This window comes from Phocoena sinus, chromosome 17, assembly GCF_008692025.1.
Source record: "Phocoena sinus isolate mPhoSin1 chromosome 17, mPhoSin1.pri, whole genome shotgun sequence".
Lineage (NCBI taxonomy): Eukaryota > Metazoa > Chordata > Mammalia > Artiodactyla > Phocoenidae > Phocoena > Phocoena sinus.
This window is the reverse complement of record NC_045779.1, coordinates 12,694,933-12,714,570: the sequence shown is the minus strand read 5'-3', so window position 1 is coordinate 12,714,570 and position 19,638 is coordinate 12,694,933. Positions and strand designations below refer to the sequence as shown.

At 34.4% G+C, this 19,638-nt stretch overlaps 1 protein-coding gene across 1 annotated transcript in view; it reads right to left on the bottom strand.

Annotated features, from left to right (window-relative positions):
• Nucleotides 1-19,638, bottom strand: part of CSPP1 (centrosome and spindle pole associated protein 1) — a 116,401-nt gene that overhangs the window by 52,611 nt on the left and 44,152 nt on the right. Inside the window, 5 exon segments of the mRNA XM_032609506.1 lie at nucleotides 667-794; nucleotides 11,064-11,080; nucleotides 15,563-15,641; nucleotides 16,000-16,121; nucleotides 18,239-18,447. Coding sequence (XP_032465397.1) covers nucleotides 667-794; nucleotides 11,064-11,080; nucleotides 15,563-15,641; nucleotides 16,000-16,121; nucleotides 18,239-18,447 — 555 coding nt within the window.

The following is a 19,638-nucleotide window of genomic DNA, read 5'->3' as shown; positions in this document are numbered from 1 at the left end:
GTTTACAACACTCAGAATCATCTTCAAGCCCTCTGTTCTTTCCTCACTCCCTAAATCTAAGCCCTATCAATGGAACCCCAGAATTGTCTCTTGGATGCCCTCCCATCTTCCCCACCTGGTTCAGGGCCTTGTTACCTCCTGGCTGGACTACCTCAATAGTTTACTAAAAGGTTTCTCTGCCACATCTCTTTCCCAACCGTCCATATCAGAACCAGATATCTTCCTGAAAGCCACATCTACTCGTATCAACTATTTCTTTCACTCTTTGGTTTAAAATGTCCTCCCTTTGGCTACTGATAACAAGATGAAACTGAAAACCCCTTATTAGCCATCCTTCACAATCCAGCACAATCTAACACTCCAGCCCCTTCTCCTACATCAATTCCATCCCCTGAATACACCAGGAATTTCACATTTATTCACTGTATAACATGCAACTCAAATATCATCAACCATGTGAAGCCCTCCTAACAGCCCAGGCAATTATTCTCCCTATCCCATGCATTCCAGTCTACCTACATCAAACCTTATCACACTGAATTATAAATAAATGGAATTTGTTCTCCTCTGCCACACTCTGAGTTTTAACAGAACACTGTACTAACACATAAGATGTTTAACATTAGATGAACGAACAAACGAATGAATAAAAAAATGAATGAATACCTGCTGCTGCAAAGCTTCTTGGTAAGACTGAAGTGACTGTTTTGAAGGCTTTGGTTTACCTTCAAAAAACAATCCTGAATTTATTGCTCGATCACTTGTAATTTTCAGTTCATTCTGTCCAAACCGTACTCCTACATCAAATACACAATAATCCAGATTCATTTATAACAAAACAAGAAGAAAATGCAACACGCCTTTGAAATAGCATGGCATTTAAGTACATTTAAAATAGGGAAAGAATTTCCCTATAGTTCAAAGAGAAATCCTTAAGTAAATGACCCCATCTCTGCTTTCACAATTAATGGAACTTTCAATCTACTGAATCTATTTCTTTTTTTTTTTTTTTTTTTTCTGAATCTATTTCTTGACATAGGTGGCAGTTACATGCAAGTAAAACTTTCACATACAAGTAAAAACAGTTTGTGATAATTCATAAAGCAATATACATATTACTTACGCACTTTTCTGAATGCAGTGGAAGTCCCTCTAGTAATATCATAACTAATGACTTACTCAATAAATTTGCTCCAAAATAAAGTATTGAAAATAACTTCCTAGCCATTTCAAGAATAAAACAATATAAATACAGTAAAGAGTCTGACTATCCCAAATAAATTTAAAATTTTAAAAAACTTACAAGGAATCAAAAAAGAATTTTTAACATACTACAGTAATATAAACCTCAAGGAATAAAGTACTATTTGTTTATAATACATGTTAAAATACAGGAATATAGCCACTTTGAAGAAAACAATATATTTAAATATCTTTATTATAAAAGATAAACTCAAATATTATTTTAAAAATAAAACTATATTAATAAAAAAGATACTACAAAAGGCTCCTATCTCCAAAAACAACATCATCGCCTTTTTTTTTTTTGGCTGGCAAAAATAAAATGTGTGCTTTATTGTTTTGGGGATTTTTTAAAATATATTTTTTATACAATTTTAAAGGTTACTTTCCATTTACAGTTATTAAAAAATATTGGCTATATTCCCCATGTTGTACAATATATCCTTGAGCTTATCTTACACCCAAAAGTTTGTCCCTCCCCATTGGTAACCACTGGTTTGCTCTCTATATCTGTGAGTCTTCTTTTTTGTTATATTCATTAGTCTGTTGTATTTTTTAGATTCCACATACAAATGATATCATACAGTATTTGTCTTTCTCTGACTTATTTCACTTAGCATAATGCCCTCCAAGTTCATCCATGTTGCTGCAAATGGCAGAATTCTGTTCTTTTTTTTACGGCTGAGTAGTATTCCATTGTGTATATAAATCTCACCTTCTTTATCCACTCATCTGTTGATGCATATTTAGGTTGCTTCCATATCTTGGCAACTGTAAGTAATGCTGCTATGAACAATGGGGTGCATGTATCTTTTCGAATTAGTGTTTTTGGTTTTCTCAGATATACACCCAGGAGTGGGGAGTAATACAGTAGTTCTATTTTTAGCTTTTTGAGAACTTCCATATTGCTTTCCACAGTGGCTGCACCAATTTACATTCCTACCAACAATGTACCAGGGTTCCCTTTTCTCCACATCCTCACCAGCATTTGCTAGTTGTGTTCTTTTTGATGACCATCCTGACAGGAGTGAGGTGATATCTCATTGTGGCTTTAATTTGCATTTCTCTGATGCTTAGCGATGTTAAGCCTCTTTTCATTTGCCTGTTGGCCCTGTGCACATCCTCTTTGGAGAAATGTCTATTCAGGTCTTCTGCCCATTTTTTAATAGGGTTGTTTGTTTTTTGGATGTTGAGTTGTATGAGCTGTTTATATATTTTGGATATTAACTCTTCATCGGTCATATCATTTGCAAATATTTTCTCCCATTCAGTAGCCAGTCTTTTCCTTTTGTCAGTGGTTTACTTTGCTGTGCAAAAGCTTTTAAGTTTAATTAAGTTCCATTTATTTATTTTTTGCTTTTATTTCCTTTGCTTTAGGAAATGGATCAAAAAAACGTTGCTACAATTTATGTCAAAGAGTGTTCTATGTTTTCTTTGAGGAGTTTTTATGGTTTCTGGTCTTACATTTAGGTCTTTAATCTACTGTGAGTTTATTTTTGTATATGGTGTTAGAGGACATTCTAGTATATGCCTAGCAGTGGAACTGCAGTGTTGTATGGTAAGTAGACATTTAACATTTTAAGAAATTACCATTTCCTGCAACTGCTTTTTATATACTAATTTTGTGTTCATCAATTCTGCTAACACTCCTATTAATTCTATATTTTCTCTGTACATTCTTTTGCAAATAATATCAGTTTTCTCTCTTCTTTTCTAATCCTTGTACCTATCTTCCTTCCTTATTTTTGACCTTGCTACAATTATTGAGCCCTAAAAGTAATGATAATTACACTAGTCATTATTATCAATCTCAAAGAGTATTTTAAACATTTCACCATTAAGTAAAATATATGATGTAGGTTTTTCATGTTTATACTTTCTCAGTGTAAGCAGCTCTCCCTCTAATATACTGACATATTGAATTTTATTAATGCTTTCTCTGTATCTATTGAGATAACCATATAGCTTTTTCTTTGTTCTCTTAATATGATCTATTACAGTAATTGATTTTACCATAATGTCAATATCTAACACCAATTAGCATTTAGTATATATCAGACATGGTTCTAGATGCTTTACATATTTTAATTCATTCAATCCTCAGAATAACCCTATGAGTTGATACCACTATTATCCCAATTAACAAACAAGAAATAAAACTTAAGAACTTGCCTTAAGCTGATTAGTAAACCTGGATTCAAACCAAGGCACTCTGCCTGCAGAGCCTACACTCTTAGTTGATATGAAATACTAAGTTTATTCATTCTACTTTCCAGAATAATTGCAATTTGGGATGAAATATCCTTTTCTACATTATGAGGTTCAATTTTAGGATTCTCCTGTGAGTGAAACTAGCCTATAACTTCCTATTCTCATATTGGCCTTGTCAGGTTTGAGTATCAAGAGTATCATAGTCTCAGTAGCAGTATGAATTTGATACTCTGTATTAGTTTGTGTAAGATTAATTTTTTTCCTTGAATGTCTGGTGTAATTAACCAGTCCATCTAGATGCAGAGTTTATTTTGTGGGATGATTTGAAACTTGTGATCCCCAAATTTTAAAACAGTTTTGATACTATCAATGTTTTTATTATTTCTTATCAGTTTTATTAAGTTAAATTTTAATAGGAATTTTCTTCACTTAAATTTCTAAATTCACTGTCATAAACTTGTCATAATATATTTTTATTGTCTTTTTAAGGTTAACTACAACTAAAGTGACAATTTTTTTCATTCCTAATATTTCTTATTTATACCTTTCACTTTTGGTTTTTTCTTTTTTTCCTTGACCAACATCAGTAGAGAATTATCTATTTTAATAGTCTTTTCAAAGAACTTCAGATTCTGTTGATCCTCAGTATTATATATTTCTATTTCATTTATTTCTCTTCTTTATTATTTCTTTCCTTGCTTCTTTGGGTTTACTTTGCTATTCTTTTTCTCACTTTTTAGATGCCTGATAAATATTTTAATTTTCATCCTTTTTACATATTTCCTAATTCATTCCCTGTTTTCTAATTTCCAATATATCAAGGGTTTGTTATTTTAAAAATTGATTTCTACTTTAAATGGTCCATAGGATATGAGTCTACCAAAATTTACTGAGACTTCCTTTAAGGACTAGGATGTGGTAAGTTTTATAAATATTCTTGTGAGATTAGTAAAAATAGATATTCTCAAGTTTGAGGTGAATTTCTATACATTTCCGCTAAAATAAGCTTGTTAATTATGTTAAGTAAATTATTCTCTAACTTTATTATTTTCTGCTTTATCTAACACTTATATAAAGAAGTAATAAAGTCTCACATTAGGATACTATATTTGTCAACTTTTACCTGCAGTTCTTTAAATTTTTGCTTTATGAATTTTGAGATGATGTTTTCAGGTGCATAAAAATTTCTGTTATATTATCCTGCTAAAATGAACCTCTATTCTTTATAAATGGATCCTCTTTGTCCCAAACAAACCTTTATGACTGAAAAATCCATTTCATCTAATGTTACTATAGGTAAACAAATTTTAGTATAATTCATAGTCTCCTAGTATATCTGTACCCTTTTACTTTCAACTTTTCTCTACCACTTGCTCAAGTATATCTTATAAGTAACATGTACCTAGATTTTGCTTCTGCAACTAGTATGACAAGCTTTCTCTCTGACCTATATACTTTACCATTTACTAACATCAAATTTAATTTTGCCATTTAATTTGGACTTACAATCAGATTAAATAGGCTCCTTAAACCGTTCAATGTTTCTTTGTTCTCTCTTTTTTTTGCCTCCTTTTGGATTTCTTTTTCCTCTAGCACATTAGTAAGTTGCATCTTTTGTCCATATATTTTTAGTGGTTATCCTAGAAATATAACACCCATACATAACTTATCAAAGACTAAAGCTAATCGAAATCTTTACAATGCTCACAAATGATACAAAGATTTTTAAACACATTAACTCCATCTAACCCCATCCAAATTACATGCTATTCCTATTAATTACTCTTAATTTTACTTACTTTTAAACCCATTATAATTTTACCATACATAATATTTATTTAATTCCATCTACATATTTACCACATTTTTTTCTTTCTACTCCTTCATGTAACTCAGACCTCCTGTATGTGACCTTCCTTCTGCATTTAGAATTGTACTTACTAAGGGTCTGCTAGCGGCAAATTCAGCTGTTTCTCTTAAAATATTTTTATTTCAATCTCATTCATGAAAAATAACTTTGCTGAGTACAAAATCATCTCAACAAATTGACGTTATCTATAGTTATCTTCTGAATTCCTTCCTAGAGTTCATTTGAAAGTAATGTCTTTTCTTTCTGGCTGATTTTAAGTTCCTCTGTATTTCATTTATGTTCTGAAGTTTTACTATGATTGTGTTGGTATGGAATTCTTTTATTTCTCCTGTTTGAGAGGTATTAGGCTTCTAGAATCTATAGATTAGGACCTTTTATCAATTGTAGATAATTTTAAGATATCATCTCTTCAAATACTTCTTCTATCTCATTCTCTCTCTATTTCTAGAATTCCAATTAGTTACACTTAAACCTTTATAGTGCCATAATTTTTACCCCCTTTTTCATATTTTCCATGTCTTTTTCTCCCCATTCTGGCTGAATTTCTTCAGATCTACTAGTTCAGAGGTTCTCAAACTTTAGTGTACATCAGAATCACCAGGAAAGCTTATTGAACACAAGTTGTTGGGCCCCAGCATAGAGTTTCTGATTCATAGGTAGGATGGGGCCTGAGAGTATGCATTTCCAACATGTTACCATAATGCTGCTACTCTGGGAACCACATTTGAAAACCATTGCTCCAACTTATTAATTCTCATTTTGGGTATGTCAAATCTGCTATTAAGGCCCATCCATTGACTTACTACTCTCAATTATTTAAAATTTTTACTAAAATATCTAGTTAGTTCTATTCCAAATCTGTTGGTCATTCTTCATAGTTTCTTATGCCCTGATATAAACATGATCAATATGACCATTTTATATTTTGCCTAACAATTCCTAATCTGAGCTCTCTGTCATTCTTTTTTTGCAAGCCCATTCCCACTTATGGTTTATATCCTTGTATATTTTGTCATTTCTGAATATGAACGTCACATTTTCCATGGAAAAGTATTGAAAGTCCCTAATCTTCACTTTCTATTTTACCAACTGCTTTGGGAATTTCCCTTTTTCTTACTCAGACACTGGTAGCTTCATTAATAATCTCTGTACTTTTTACCCTCCTCCGTTAAACAAATTTGTATCATCCTCCTATAATTCTGTCTCTCATCAATTTTCCAATCATTTTTGCTTAAAGAGTGATATTGCTTCCACATTTCAAGAAATGTATTTCTGAAAGAGTACACAAAGAAAGCACATAAAACAAAGAGCAAAGATAACCACCATTCAAAACTAAAAATAAATGGAAAATATACGTAAACTTATACACACTTTTCTCTTTTGTTCACTGAGTCATAGATTTTATTGATGGTATTGATGGTATACGACTAATAAAATCCCTAAAACCTTGCCCTGTTTATGGAGGCATGGGATGGGAATTGTGTCAAAGATAAGAGGTTCTAAGTGTTGGGTAAAGTAGGAGCAATGATTCCCTAACAACTGAAGGCTCCTCTCAAGCTTCCTTTTCTCCTTTTTCCCTGGTGATCCAGGGCTCGTACTTCTTAGAAATTATGCGAAAGACTCAGAGATCCACATCTATACACATCATAGTCAACGTACCCAAAGACAAAGAAAGAATCTCAAAAGCAGCAAGAAAATAACTCATCACATACAAGGGATCTTCAATAAGATTAACAGCTCATCAGAAACCAGCAGGCAATGAGATGACATATTCAAAGTGCTAATAGAAAAAAAAAAAGTCAACCAAGAATTTTATATCCAGGAAAACTATGCCTCAAAAATAAAAGTGAAATTAGAACATTATTAAATAAAAATCAGAGAAGTCATCACTAACAGACCTGTCTTATACGAAATACTGAATGGAGCACTTCAGGTTGAAATAAAGAACACTCAACAGTAACTGGAGTAAACACAAAGAAATAAAGACCACCAGTAACAGTAACCACATAGGTAAAGATGAAAGATAATACAAATATGGGACTTCCCTGGTGGTGCAGTGGTTAAGAATCTGCCTGCCAATGCAGGGGACATGGGTTCGAGCCCTGGTCCAGGAAGATCCCACATGCCACAGAGCAACTAAGCCCGTGCCACAACTACTGAGCCCATGCTCTAGAGCCCACGAGCCACAACTCCTGAGCCCGTGTGCCACAACTACTGAAGCCCGCGTGCTTAGAGCCCATGTTCCGCAACATGAGAAGCCACTGCAATGAGATGCTCGTGCGCCACAATGAAGAGTAGCTCTCCCTCGCCGCAACTAGAGAAAGCCCGCACACAGCAACAAAGACCCAATGCAGCCAAAAATAAATAATAAATAAATTTTTTAAAATAAATTTTTAAAAAAGATATTACAAATATGTTTTTATTTGTAACTGTATTCTTCTCTATCTGATTTAAAAGACAACTACATAAAGGAAGGAAGGAAGGGTTATAAAATTGTGTTGAGGAGCTTAAGTGTATAAAGATACACTTTGTCTGACAACAATGGCATCAAGTAGAAGGAAAGGTAGGGAGGGTGGGAGGGAGATGCAAGAGAGAGGGGATATGGGGATATATGTATAGCTGATTCACTTCATTATAAAGCAGAAACTAACACACCATTGTAAAGCAATTATACTCCAATGAAGATGTGAGAAAAAAAGATAAGGCTTGGAATGGAGTAGAATGAGCCAATTTAAAAAAAAAAAAGGAAAGGAATGGCATTATATTAAAGAAAAATTTTTGTATACTACTGAAATTAAATTGGTGTTAATCTGAACTCAGTTCTTTTAAATTAAAATATTAATTTCAATCTGCAAGGAAACCACAAAGAAAATAATACAAAAATTACACTAAAAGAAGCAAGAGAATTAAAATGGAATGCTATATTTAACATCAAAGAAAAGGAATTAATGGAGAACCAGAGAAACAAAAAAGACATAAAATATACTTTTAAAAGATACATATATAGCAAAATGGCTGACAGAGATCCTACCTTAACAGGAATTACATTAAATGTAAATACAAGCAAACGCTAGCAGAATTGAAGGGGGTGGGAGGTAGGATGCAAATGTATGCTGTCTACATAGAGACACACTTTAGATTCAAAGACTACACTGAGGTTAAAACACAGAAAATTATATATCATGCAAACAGCAACTGAAAAGAACAAGAGTAGCAGTACTGTTAACAGACAAAATATATGTTAAGTCAAAAATTGTTACTAGAGACAAAGAAAGGATCTTTTATACCAATAAAGGGGTCAACTGATCAGTAAGACATAACAATTATAACCATATATGTACATAACTACAGACTCAAAACACAGGAAACAAAAACAGAACTAAAGACAGAAATAAATAAATCAAAAATAATAACTGAAGACTTCAATACACTACTTCTAATAATAGAAAAACTGCATAAAAGCTCAACAAGGAAACAGAAAATAAAAAACACTATAAACCAGCTAGATCTAAGTCACATTGATAAAACTACCTGCCCCAAAACAGTATAACACACATTCTTCTCAAGCACATATGAAATATTCTCTAGCACAGACCACAGGTTAGGTCATGAAATAAGCCTCAATAAATTTAAAAGGATTGAAATAATACAAAATATGTTCTCTAACCGCAATGGAATTATATTAAAAATGAGTAGCAAAAGGAAATTTGGGAAATTCACAATTGTGTGGAAATTAAACAACATACTCCAAACTAACCAATGGATCAATGAACAAATCAAATGAGAAACTGAAAAATACTTTGAGATAAATGAAAACACAATGTATAAAATTTAAGGACTGAAGCTAAAACAGTAATAAAAAGAAAATTTATAGTTGTAGTGTGTATATATTTAAAAAGACACTATATTTAAATAACCTAAACTTCCACCTTCAAAAACTAGAAAATATAAGAGCAAACTGAACCCAAAGTAAACAGAAAGAAGGAAATAAAAAGATTAGAGGAGAGGGCTTCTCTGGTGGCACAGTGGTTGAGAGTCCGCCTGCCAATGCAGGGGACACGGGTTCGTGCCCCAGTCCGGGAAGATCCCACATGCCACAGAGCGGCTAGACCCGTGAGTCATGGCCACTGAGCCTGCGCGTCCAGAGCCTGTGCTCCGCGATGGGAGAGGCCACAACAGTGAGAGGCCCACGTACAGCAAAAAAAAAGATTAGAGGAGAAATAAATGGAGACCAGAAGCACAACAGAGAAAATCAACTAAACCAATAGCTGATCCTTTGACAAGATCAACAAGATTGATAAATGTTTAGCCAGAATAAAAATAAGAAGACTAAATTACTGAAATAAAAAAATAAAAGAAACATCACTACTGACTTTATTAAAATGAAAAAGATTATAAGGGAAAACTATGAAGAACTGTATGCCAACACATTAGATTATCTTGATGAAATGGGCAAATTCTAGAAAGACACAAACTACCAGAACCGATGCAAGAACAATATTTTAAATATGAAATTAACCAATGACAAGGAAAGAGATTAAATTAGTAATCAAAAAATTACCCATAAAGAAAAGATGAGGATCAACTGGCTTCCTGGTGAATTCTACCACACTGAAAGAAGAATTAGCAACAATCCTTCACACACTCTCCAAAGTAATAGAAAATGGAAGAATGCATCCAACTAATTCTATTAGGCTAGTATCATCCTGATACCAAAATCAAACAAACATCAAAAGAAAACAAAAACCAAAGACCAGTAACACTCATGAATACAGAGATAAAAATCCTCAACAAAAAATTAGTAAACTGAAAAATCTAGCAAGATATGTAAAGGATTATACTCCATGACCATGTGAGATTTATCACAGGAATGCAAGGTTGATTTAATATACCTGAAACCAATAAATATACTACATCACATTAACAGAATAAAGAACAAAAACCACAGGATCATCTCAATAGATGCAGAAAAAGCATTTCGCAAAATTCAACTTCCAAGTTAGTAAAATTTTGAAAGAATACACTAAATACCCCTTCTTGATAAAAATAATCAACAAAGAATACAAAGGAACTTCCTCAAGCTAATAAAAGCAATTATGAAAAACCTGCAACTAACATCATACTTAATGGTTAAAGACTGAATGCCTTCCACCTAAGAACAGAGTAAGATAAAAACGCCCACTCTCATAATATCTATTCAACATCGTACTGGCAGCCCTAGGCAGGGCAATTAAGCAAGAAAAAGAAATAAAAAGCATTAGATTGAAAAGGAAGAAGTAACCTCTATTAACTGATGTCATAATCATATATACAGAGAACTTCCCTGGTGGCACAGTGGTTAAGAATCCGCCTGCCAGTGCAGGGCACACAGGTTCGAGCCCTGGTCTGGGAAGATCCCACATGCCGCAGAGCAACTAAGCCTGGGTGCCACAACTACTGAGTCTGTGCTCTAGAGCCCGCGACCCACAACTACTGAAACTTGTGAGCCTGGAGCCCGTGTTCCACAAGAAGAGAAGCCACCGCAATGAGAAAGCCATGCACTGCAACAAAGAGTAGCCCCTGCTCACCATAACTAGAGAAAGCCCACACGCAGCAGTGAAAACCCAACACAGCCAAAAATAAATAAATAAATAAATTTATTTTTTAAAAATCATATATACAGAAAAATGCAAAGAAATGCACTAAAAACAGTAATAATAAAAAGAGTTCAGCAAAACTGCAGGATACAAGATCAATATACAAATTTCTATTGTATTTCTATAAACTAGCAATGAATAATATAAAAATGAAATTAAGGAAAGACCATTCACAACACCATCAAAAAGTATTAAATACTTTAGAATAAATTAAACAAGAGTTAAACAGTCTAAAAACCACAAAATACTGTTGAAAGAAATTTAAAAACCCCAAATAAATTAAGACATCCATGTTCATGGACTGGAGATTTAATATAGTTAAGATGTAAGACTAAATCACAAAGAAATAGAAAATCTGAATAAACCTATAACTAATAAGGGGATTGAATCCCTAATCAAAAATCTCCTGAGAGTAAAGCCCTGGACCTAATGCCTTCAATGATGAATTCTACCTAACATTTAAAGAAGAACACTAGTCCTTCTCCAATTTTTCCAAAAACATGAAGAGGAGGATACACATCCTAACTCATTCTAGGAGGCCAGCATATCCCTGATTTCAAAACTAGACAAAAACATTACAAGAAAAGAAAACTATAGACCAGTATCCCTTATGACCACAGATGTAAAAATCCCCAACAAAATACTAGCAAGCCAAATATATCAGCATATTAAAAGATTAAATACCACGGCCAAATGGGATTTACTCCTGGGATATAAGGATGGTTCAACATATAAAAATTGATCAGTATAATAGACAATATTAACAGAATGACGGGGAGAAAAAACACACGACCATCTCAATTGATAAAGAAAAAGCATTTAACAGAATTTAACAACAACCTTTCATGATAAACACACTCAACAAACTAGAATTAGAAGGGAACCACCTCAACATAATAAATACCACATATGAAAAATCCAAAGTGAACATCAGACTCAATGGTGAAAGACTAAAAGCTTTTCCTCTAAGATCAGGAACAAGGCAAAGGTGCCTGCTTTCACCCTTTCTATTCAACATAGTACTGGAACTATTAGGCAAGAAAAAAATTTTTAAATCAGCCAAATTGGGCTTCCCTAGTGGCGCAGTGATTAAGAATCCACCCGCCAATGCAGGGGACACTGGTTCAAGCCCTGGTCCGGGAAGATCCCACATGCCGTGGAGCAGCTAAGCCCGTGCACCACAACTACTAAGGCTGCGCTCTAGAGCCCAAGAGCCACAACTACTGAAGCCCGCATGCCTAGAGCCTGTGCTCCACAGCAAGAGAAGTGACCGCAATGAGAAGCCCGCACACCTCAATGAAGAGTAGACCCCCCTCACCGCAACTAGAGAAAACCTGCGTGCAGCAACGAAGACCCAATACAGCCAAAATAAATAAATAAATTTATATTTAAAAAAAGCAACCGAATTGGAAAGGAAGAGGTAAAATTATCTGTTTGCAGATGATATATGCAGAAAACCCTAACAATTACACACACACACACACACACACACACAAAACTGTTAGTAAAATGAATTCAGCAAAGTACCAGAACACAAAGTCAACACAAAAAAATCAGTTGAATGTCTATACACAAAAAATAAACAATCTGAAAAGGAAATTACAAAAACAGTTCTATTTACAACAGCATCAAAAAAACCCAGACTACACAGGATTTAACTTAACCAAAGTGGTGAATGACTTGTACGGTGAAAATTACAAAACATTGCTGAAAGAAATTAAAGACATAAACAAATGGAAACACATCCCCTGGTTCATGGATTGGAAAACTTAATACTGTTAAAATGTCAAAACTACCCAAAGTGATCTAGAGATTCAATGCAAGCCCTATTAAAATCCCAGTGACCGGGCTTCCCTGGTGGCGCAGTGGTTGAGAGTCCACCTGCTGATGCAGGGGATGCGGATTCGTGCCCCGGTCCGGGAAGATCCCACATGCCGCACAGCAGCTGGGCCTGTGAGCCATGGCCGCTGAGCCTGCGCGTCCGGAGCCTGTGCTGCACAGTGGGAGAGGCCACAACAGTGAGAGGCCTGCACACCGCAAAAAAAAAAAAAATCCCAGTGACCTTTTCTGCAGAAATAGAAAAACCCTTCCCCAAATTTATATGGAATCTCAAGAGACCTCAAATAGCTAAAACAATTTTGAATAGAACAAGCTAGAGGACTCCCACTTCTTGATTTCAAAACTTACTACGGAGCTACAGTAATCAAAACAGCATGGCACTGGCATATAGACAGACACATAGACCAACTGCACAGAACAGAAAACCCAGAAATAAATTCACACATATAAAGTCAAATGATTTTTGACAAAGATGCCAAGACCATACAATAAGGAAAGAACAGTCTTTTCAACAAACGGTGCTGGGAAAATGATATCCACATGCAAAGGATGAAGTTGCAACCTTATTTAACACTGTACACAAAAGGTAACTCAAAATCACAATCCTCAATGTAAAACCTCATAACTATAAAACTCTTAGAAGAAAACACAGGGCATAAGCTTCACAACGTTGGATTTGGCAATGATTTCTTAGATATGATACTAAATACAGGCAAGGCAACAAAAGAAAAAATAGACAAACTGGACTTCATGAAAATTAAAAATGTGTGTGCATCTATAGTACTGCTAGATAGTGTCAATGGTGTAAAAAGATAATACACAGAATGGCGGAAAATATTTGCAAATCATATATCTGATAAGGGATTAATATCCAGAGTATATAGAGAACTCTTAAAACATAACAACAAAAAAATAAAGTAACCAATTCAAAAATGAGAGAAGGATTTGAAAAGACATTCTCCAAAGACAGACAAATGGCCAAAAAGCAGATGAAAAGACGCTCAACATCAGTAATCATAGAGAAATGCAAACAAGACCACAATGAGATCCACCTAACCCGCCTTAGGATGGCTACTAGCAAAAAAACAGAAACTAATAAGTGTTGGTGAGAATGTGGAGAAGCTGGAACCCTTGTGCACAGTTGGTGGGAATATAAAATGGTACAGCTGCTGTGGAAAACAGTACAGTGGTTCTTCAAAAAATTAAAAATAGAATTACCATATGATCCAGCAATTCCACTTCTGAGTATATACTTAAAAGAATTGAAAGCAGAGTCTCAAAGAGATAACTTGTATACCCACATTCACAGTTGCCCATTCACAATACCTAAAATGTGGAAGTAGCCCAAGTATTCATTGGTGGATGAATGGATAAACAAAATATGGTATATACATACAATCAAATATTATTCAGCCTTATAAAGGAAATTCTGGGAAGTAAGATCCTGCAAGCTGTGTGGGGGGGGGAAAAAAGGAAGGAAGGAAATTTTGACTTAGGTCACAACATGGATGAACCTCAAGAACATTACGGTAAGTTAAAAAAGCCAGTGCTTCCCTGGTGGCACAGTGGTTGAGAGTCTGCCTGCCGATGCAAGGGACACGGGTTCGTGCCCCGGTCCGAGAAGATCCCACATGCCATGGAGCGGCTAGGCCCGTGAGCCATGGCCGCTGAGCCTGCGCGTCCGGAGCCTGTGCTCCGCAACGGGAGAGGCCACAACAGTGAGAGGCCCGTGTACCACAAAAAAAATAAATAAATAAAATTTAAAAGCCAGACACAAAAGATAAATATTGTATGATTTCACTTTTATGAGGTACCTAAAGTAGTCGAAATCATAGAAACTTTAGGTAGAGAGTAGAATATGGGTGCCAGGGGCACAGGGAGAGGGAATAGTGAATAGGTATAGAGTTTCAGTTTTGCAAGATGAAAAGAGTTCTGGAAATTGATGGTGGTGATGGTTACACAACAATATGAATGTACTTAACATCACTGAACTATACACTAAAAATGCTTAAAAATGATAAATTTTATGTTATGTGTATGTTACCATTACAAAAAATTGAAAAAAAATTAAGATGGTAATATTAAACCGATCTACAGATTCTATATAATCTCCATCAAAATCTCAACTGCCTTTTGGCAGAAACTGAGCAGCTGATCCTAAAATTCACATTGAAATACAAAGGACCTAGTATAACCAAAACAATCTTGGAAAAGAAAAACAAATTTGAAGAACTCATACTTCTCGATTTCCAAACTTCCACAGAGCTACAATTATCAAGTGATACTAACATAAGGATAGACACATAGAACAATGGAATAGAATAGAGAATCCCAAAAAGAGACCCACACGAATATGCTCATTTTTGACAAAGGTGCAAAAGCAATTCCCAGGAAAAATAATCATGTCAACAAATGGTGCTGGGAGCCATTGGACACTCATAAAGCAGAAGAAAAAAAAAAGACCTTCAATCAAAATCTAACACCTTATACAAAAGATAATTCAAAATGGATCATGAACTTAAATGTAAAACTATAACTATACACACGACTTTGCTAATGAAAGAAAGTGAGGTTATTCTTAATTTTTTAAATGTGCTTTCTATGAAACACTGACTTAAAAGCAATACTTTGAACATACTGGTTATGTAATAACTGGAAATTAAAATAAGATATCTGTTCTGAAGAATAAAAGAACACATTGAATAATACAAGTTCTATGGAAGACAAATTAATCTTGAAACAAATTATTATTTTAACTACTTACACAATAGGCTGTGCTGGCTGGTGGGTGACAGGAGCTGTAACATAAGCTGCAGGCTGTACTCCCATCATTCCTGAACCATCTTAAAAGAAAACCAACACATTTGTTTCAGAGTACCCACTTAATAACACTTTATCTCTAAAGGAAAAGTCACATACTGAAAATGTTTCCTAAGGAAAAAAATCCAATTTCCTTCTGAGTTAGGAGTTAGCAGAGAATAAGGCCAGAAAACATAAAATATTTCTTAAAGCTAGATAAAAAGGAAATAACTATGAATTATAAGTGAGTTTTAAAATATAGTATTTATTAAATCAATATATATATAATATTGGAATTAAGTAAAGCTGAGCTTTTTCTCATTTATATATTTTTGCTTGCACAAAAACCAATTTTCCTGATTGAACCACTGGAAAATAATGTTTACCCCACAGATAACTTACAGTAAGCAAGACTAGGATCCAACGTATTCCTGGCCCCATAAAAATAGTATGCATCATCGTAAGGAGTTCGATAGTTGGTAGCCAAAGGTGGTAGTAGGGGAGGTGGAGGCAGAGGTGCAATGCTGTATCAAAAGACAATTGGGAAATTCTTCTCATATTCCACTGCAAATTTTTTAAAAATCAAGATATTTTCTTACAAAAATCTTACTGAAAATCTAATTGCTGCTTTAGGAAAAGCCACCATCTTGCTTCAATCTCTTATCAAAAATTCTAACTCAAAAAGCAAAAAACATAAAATTTCATAATTTAAGGTACAACACTTATTCAATCAATTAACATCTAATTCGTCACTATCTGCCAGTATTGACCAAACATGGTCTCTGTCCCTCAGGAATAATACAAAAATAAACAGCCATTACAGCAGAGTACAGTAAATGAAACAATACAAGTAGACACAGGATGCTACAGGAACATGGAGCAGGAACATTTAAATCACATAGGGAAGAGGAGGAAAGTATAAGGAAGGCTTTCTAGGAAAGGCAATGCTTCAGCCACACTACTAGAGTGAGTTAGTCACAGAGAAGAAAGATACAACATCAAGAAAAGGCAAAGAGGTACAAAATGAGATTATAAATGGTTCCATTTGACTGGGAGAAAGGTGTAGTTTTTTAACCCTAAAAATGTATTGCTCTTTCAAAGGAATTAAACTATAATGTGAAAAAGGAACTATTTAAATATCAACAGTAAATTTCTGAGTTCATTTTCAGCATTTCATAAAGTTAAAACTTCCAAAAACCTCTACATCAGCACTTCATTAATGATTAGGAAGTATCCCTGTATTTCCACCAAGGCAATATTTTCCATTAGTTAAAATGTAAAAGGCAAATTCCCTTAGATGAACAGAAAGAAAAAGGAGGCATCCTAGAAAATGTTTTCACTTCTGAGTGTATATATTAGGTTCTCCCTTGTATACTTCAAAATAACTGTGAAGAGCTGAGAAGGCATTAAAGTTCTCTTCAGTCATGAATATTTTTCATATTTACTAATCATTCAACGTGTCTAACCTTACTATCCTCACTCCATAGATAAACAAAGCAGTTGAAAAATTACTATAAAAGGGAACCGTCAATATCATTAAATCTTAAATTTTTATAGAGATTGATATAAAATTTAATCCTCACAACAACCCTATAACTGTAGATTAAAAAACATATAATATACACACACATATATAAATATCTGTTACTATTCTACCTTTTACAAATGAGAAAACTGAAGTTCAATACAAGTGTGGTCTGCCCAAATTCCAGGCAGTGAAGCCAACCATTTTAATCCCTAAATCAATGCTAAAATCATCATACCATCCTTTGTAATTCCAATCCCGCCTAGTCCTTTGAGTCAGGAAGCCATTAGATGAAACAAACAAAACACCTGATAAATACAGTAAACATGGTCCTACAATTCGTTAGCAGTAAATAAAAGATAATACCAAGTCCTAAAGGAATGTATAGCCCAGAAAATAATGTTAAAAAGGAAAAGCACCTGATTAAATGCAATCCTACAATTAATACATTAATAGTACGCAAAAATAAGAGAAAATCCTACTAAGAGAAGAAAGCATAGACCAGAAAATACCAATGTTAACAGGATTTTCTTTATGTTTAGTCCAGTATAGCAGAATGCTTTTTACCTATGGAAGTCAAATCTTTACCCTAATACCTAAAATACAGGTTTTATAATCTCAACACTTTATTTCAGGTATTTGAGTTGCATAGCCTGTAAGTAATCACAGAGAAAGAGTTGAAGGAAACAGAAACTAAAATAAAGTAATATATATAAAACAGTCACGTTAGAAACTTTTTCTACATTAACTGAAGAAAGTATTCAATGTTTGCCAAGTGGAAATTACAAAATTGAAAATGGCTAGGTTTTATATGTTAAACAGATATTCCAAAATACGACCTAAAACTAAATAATAAATATACTTAGTCATGCATTTTAAAAATACTGAAGCATCTTTAAACAGCAAAAGACTGTTATAAGGATTTCCCTTGTTTTTATAATAACTGAGAAAAGATCAACAATGAAAACAAATTTCAATAGAAATTATTTGACAAAAGCCTTTAACTGCACAAAAATCTCTGAAGTATAACATCACCTGCTTCAGCAAATCCTTCTGAATATACAATATAATGATACCTTACCTAATTCCCAAACACAAAACATTTTAAACAAGCACCTGGGAGGCACCATTTCACCAAGGGTGCTGCTGAGTCCATTGTGCAAATCTTCATTTTGAGATGGGATGGAGTAAACTGATGGGATGGGTGGGACAGATGGGGCAGACAAAGGAGGGAGAGGTGTCTGGAAAGCTACTCTGGGTCTTTCAGGTGGTATCGTCTCTTCGAAGTATCTTGGTGTCACACTAAACTGCTTTAGTCTATCAGGCTAAAATAAAGAAAAAAATTGTTTGTTGCATGTAATCATAAATTTACAGGTGGAAGGGATCTCCAAAGACCCTCTATCCCAGACTGCCAGCAGGCACTTAAGTTAGACATAGAATAACAGAATTTTACAGCTATAACTAAGAGATTTTAAAGATCCAATTCTTATTTTATAAAAGAGGTAATTGAGACTCCATGAAAGTACATAAATCACCTAAGGTCTCACCATTCATAAATAATCAAGCAAAGACTAGAGCCAGATATTAATTCTAAATATAAACTCTATTATACTGGGGGCTTCCCTGGTGGCGCAGTGGTTGAGACTCCGCCTGCCGATGCAGGGGACACGGGTTCGTGCCCCGGTCCAGGAAGATCCCACATGCCGCGGAGCGGCTAGGCCCGTGAGCCACAACTACTGAGCCTGTGCGTCCAGAGCCTGTGCTCTGCAACGGGAGAGGCCACAACAGTGAGAGGTCCGCGTACCGCAAAAAAAAAAAAAAACAAAAAAACCTCTATTATACTACAAGACTATGCTGCTTCACTACCAATTGCCATCAAAGTATTCTAACATCAAAGTATTCTTTAGATCAGTGTGAGCACAGGTTTTCTGTAAAGAGCCGGCTAGTAAATATATCAGGCTTTGCAGGCCATGTGGTCTCTTCACAACTACTAAAGTAGACCAAAACAATATGTAAGCAAATGAACGAGGGAGTGCTGCAATAAAACTTTACAAAAATAGGCAGCAAGTGGATTTGGCCACAGGCTACAGTTTGCTTACTCTCGCTCCAAAACATCATTTACGTGTCCTTTTCTACGATGTGTACATCAAAAGTAAACCCAAAAGTAATGGTCTACATATTATATCTAATACTTTTATTTATTTATTCTTATAAAGCAACTTGACACTCCAAAGGTTGTTTCATTTAAATATAAATAAGAAGGTCCATCAAACACTAAGGTAACTATAAATGCAAAGTTTAACATGCCACCATATTACACTAAAAAGTTCAAGATTTGAAAAGGAAATTTCTGATTGTCAAAACTATTTCAAAGGTATTTATTGACAGAGGAAAATATATTCAGTTTTGGAATTCATCCTTTTTTCCCCAGCATGTTTAATTTCTCAGGAATGATTTCTCAGATTAATCTAAAAGTTTTACTCTATGAGCAGTCAAAAAGCACACTGGGAGTGATG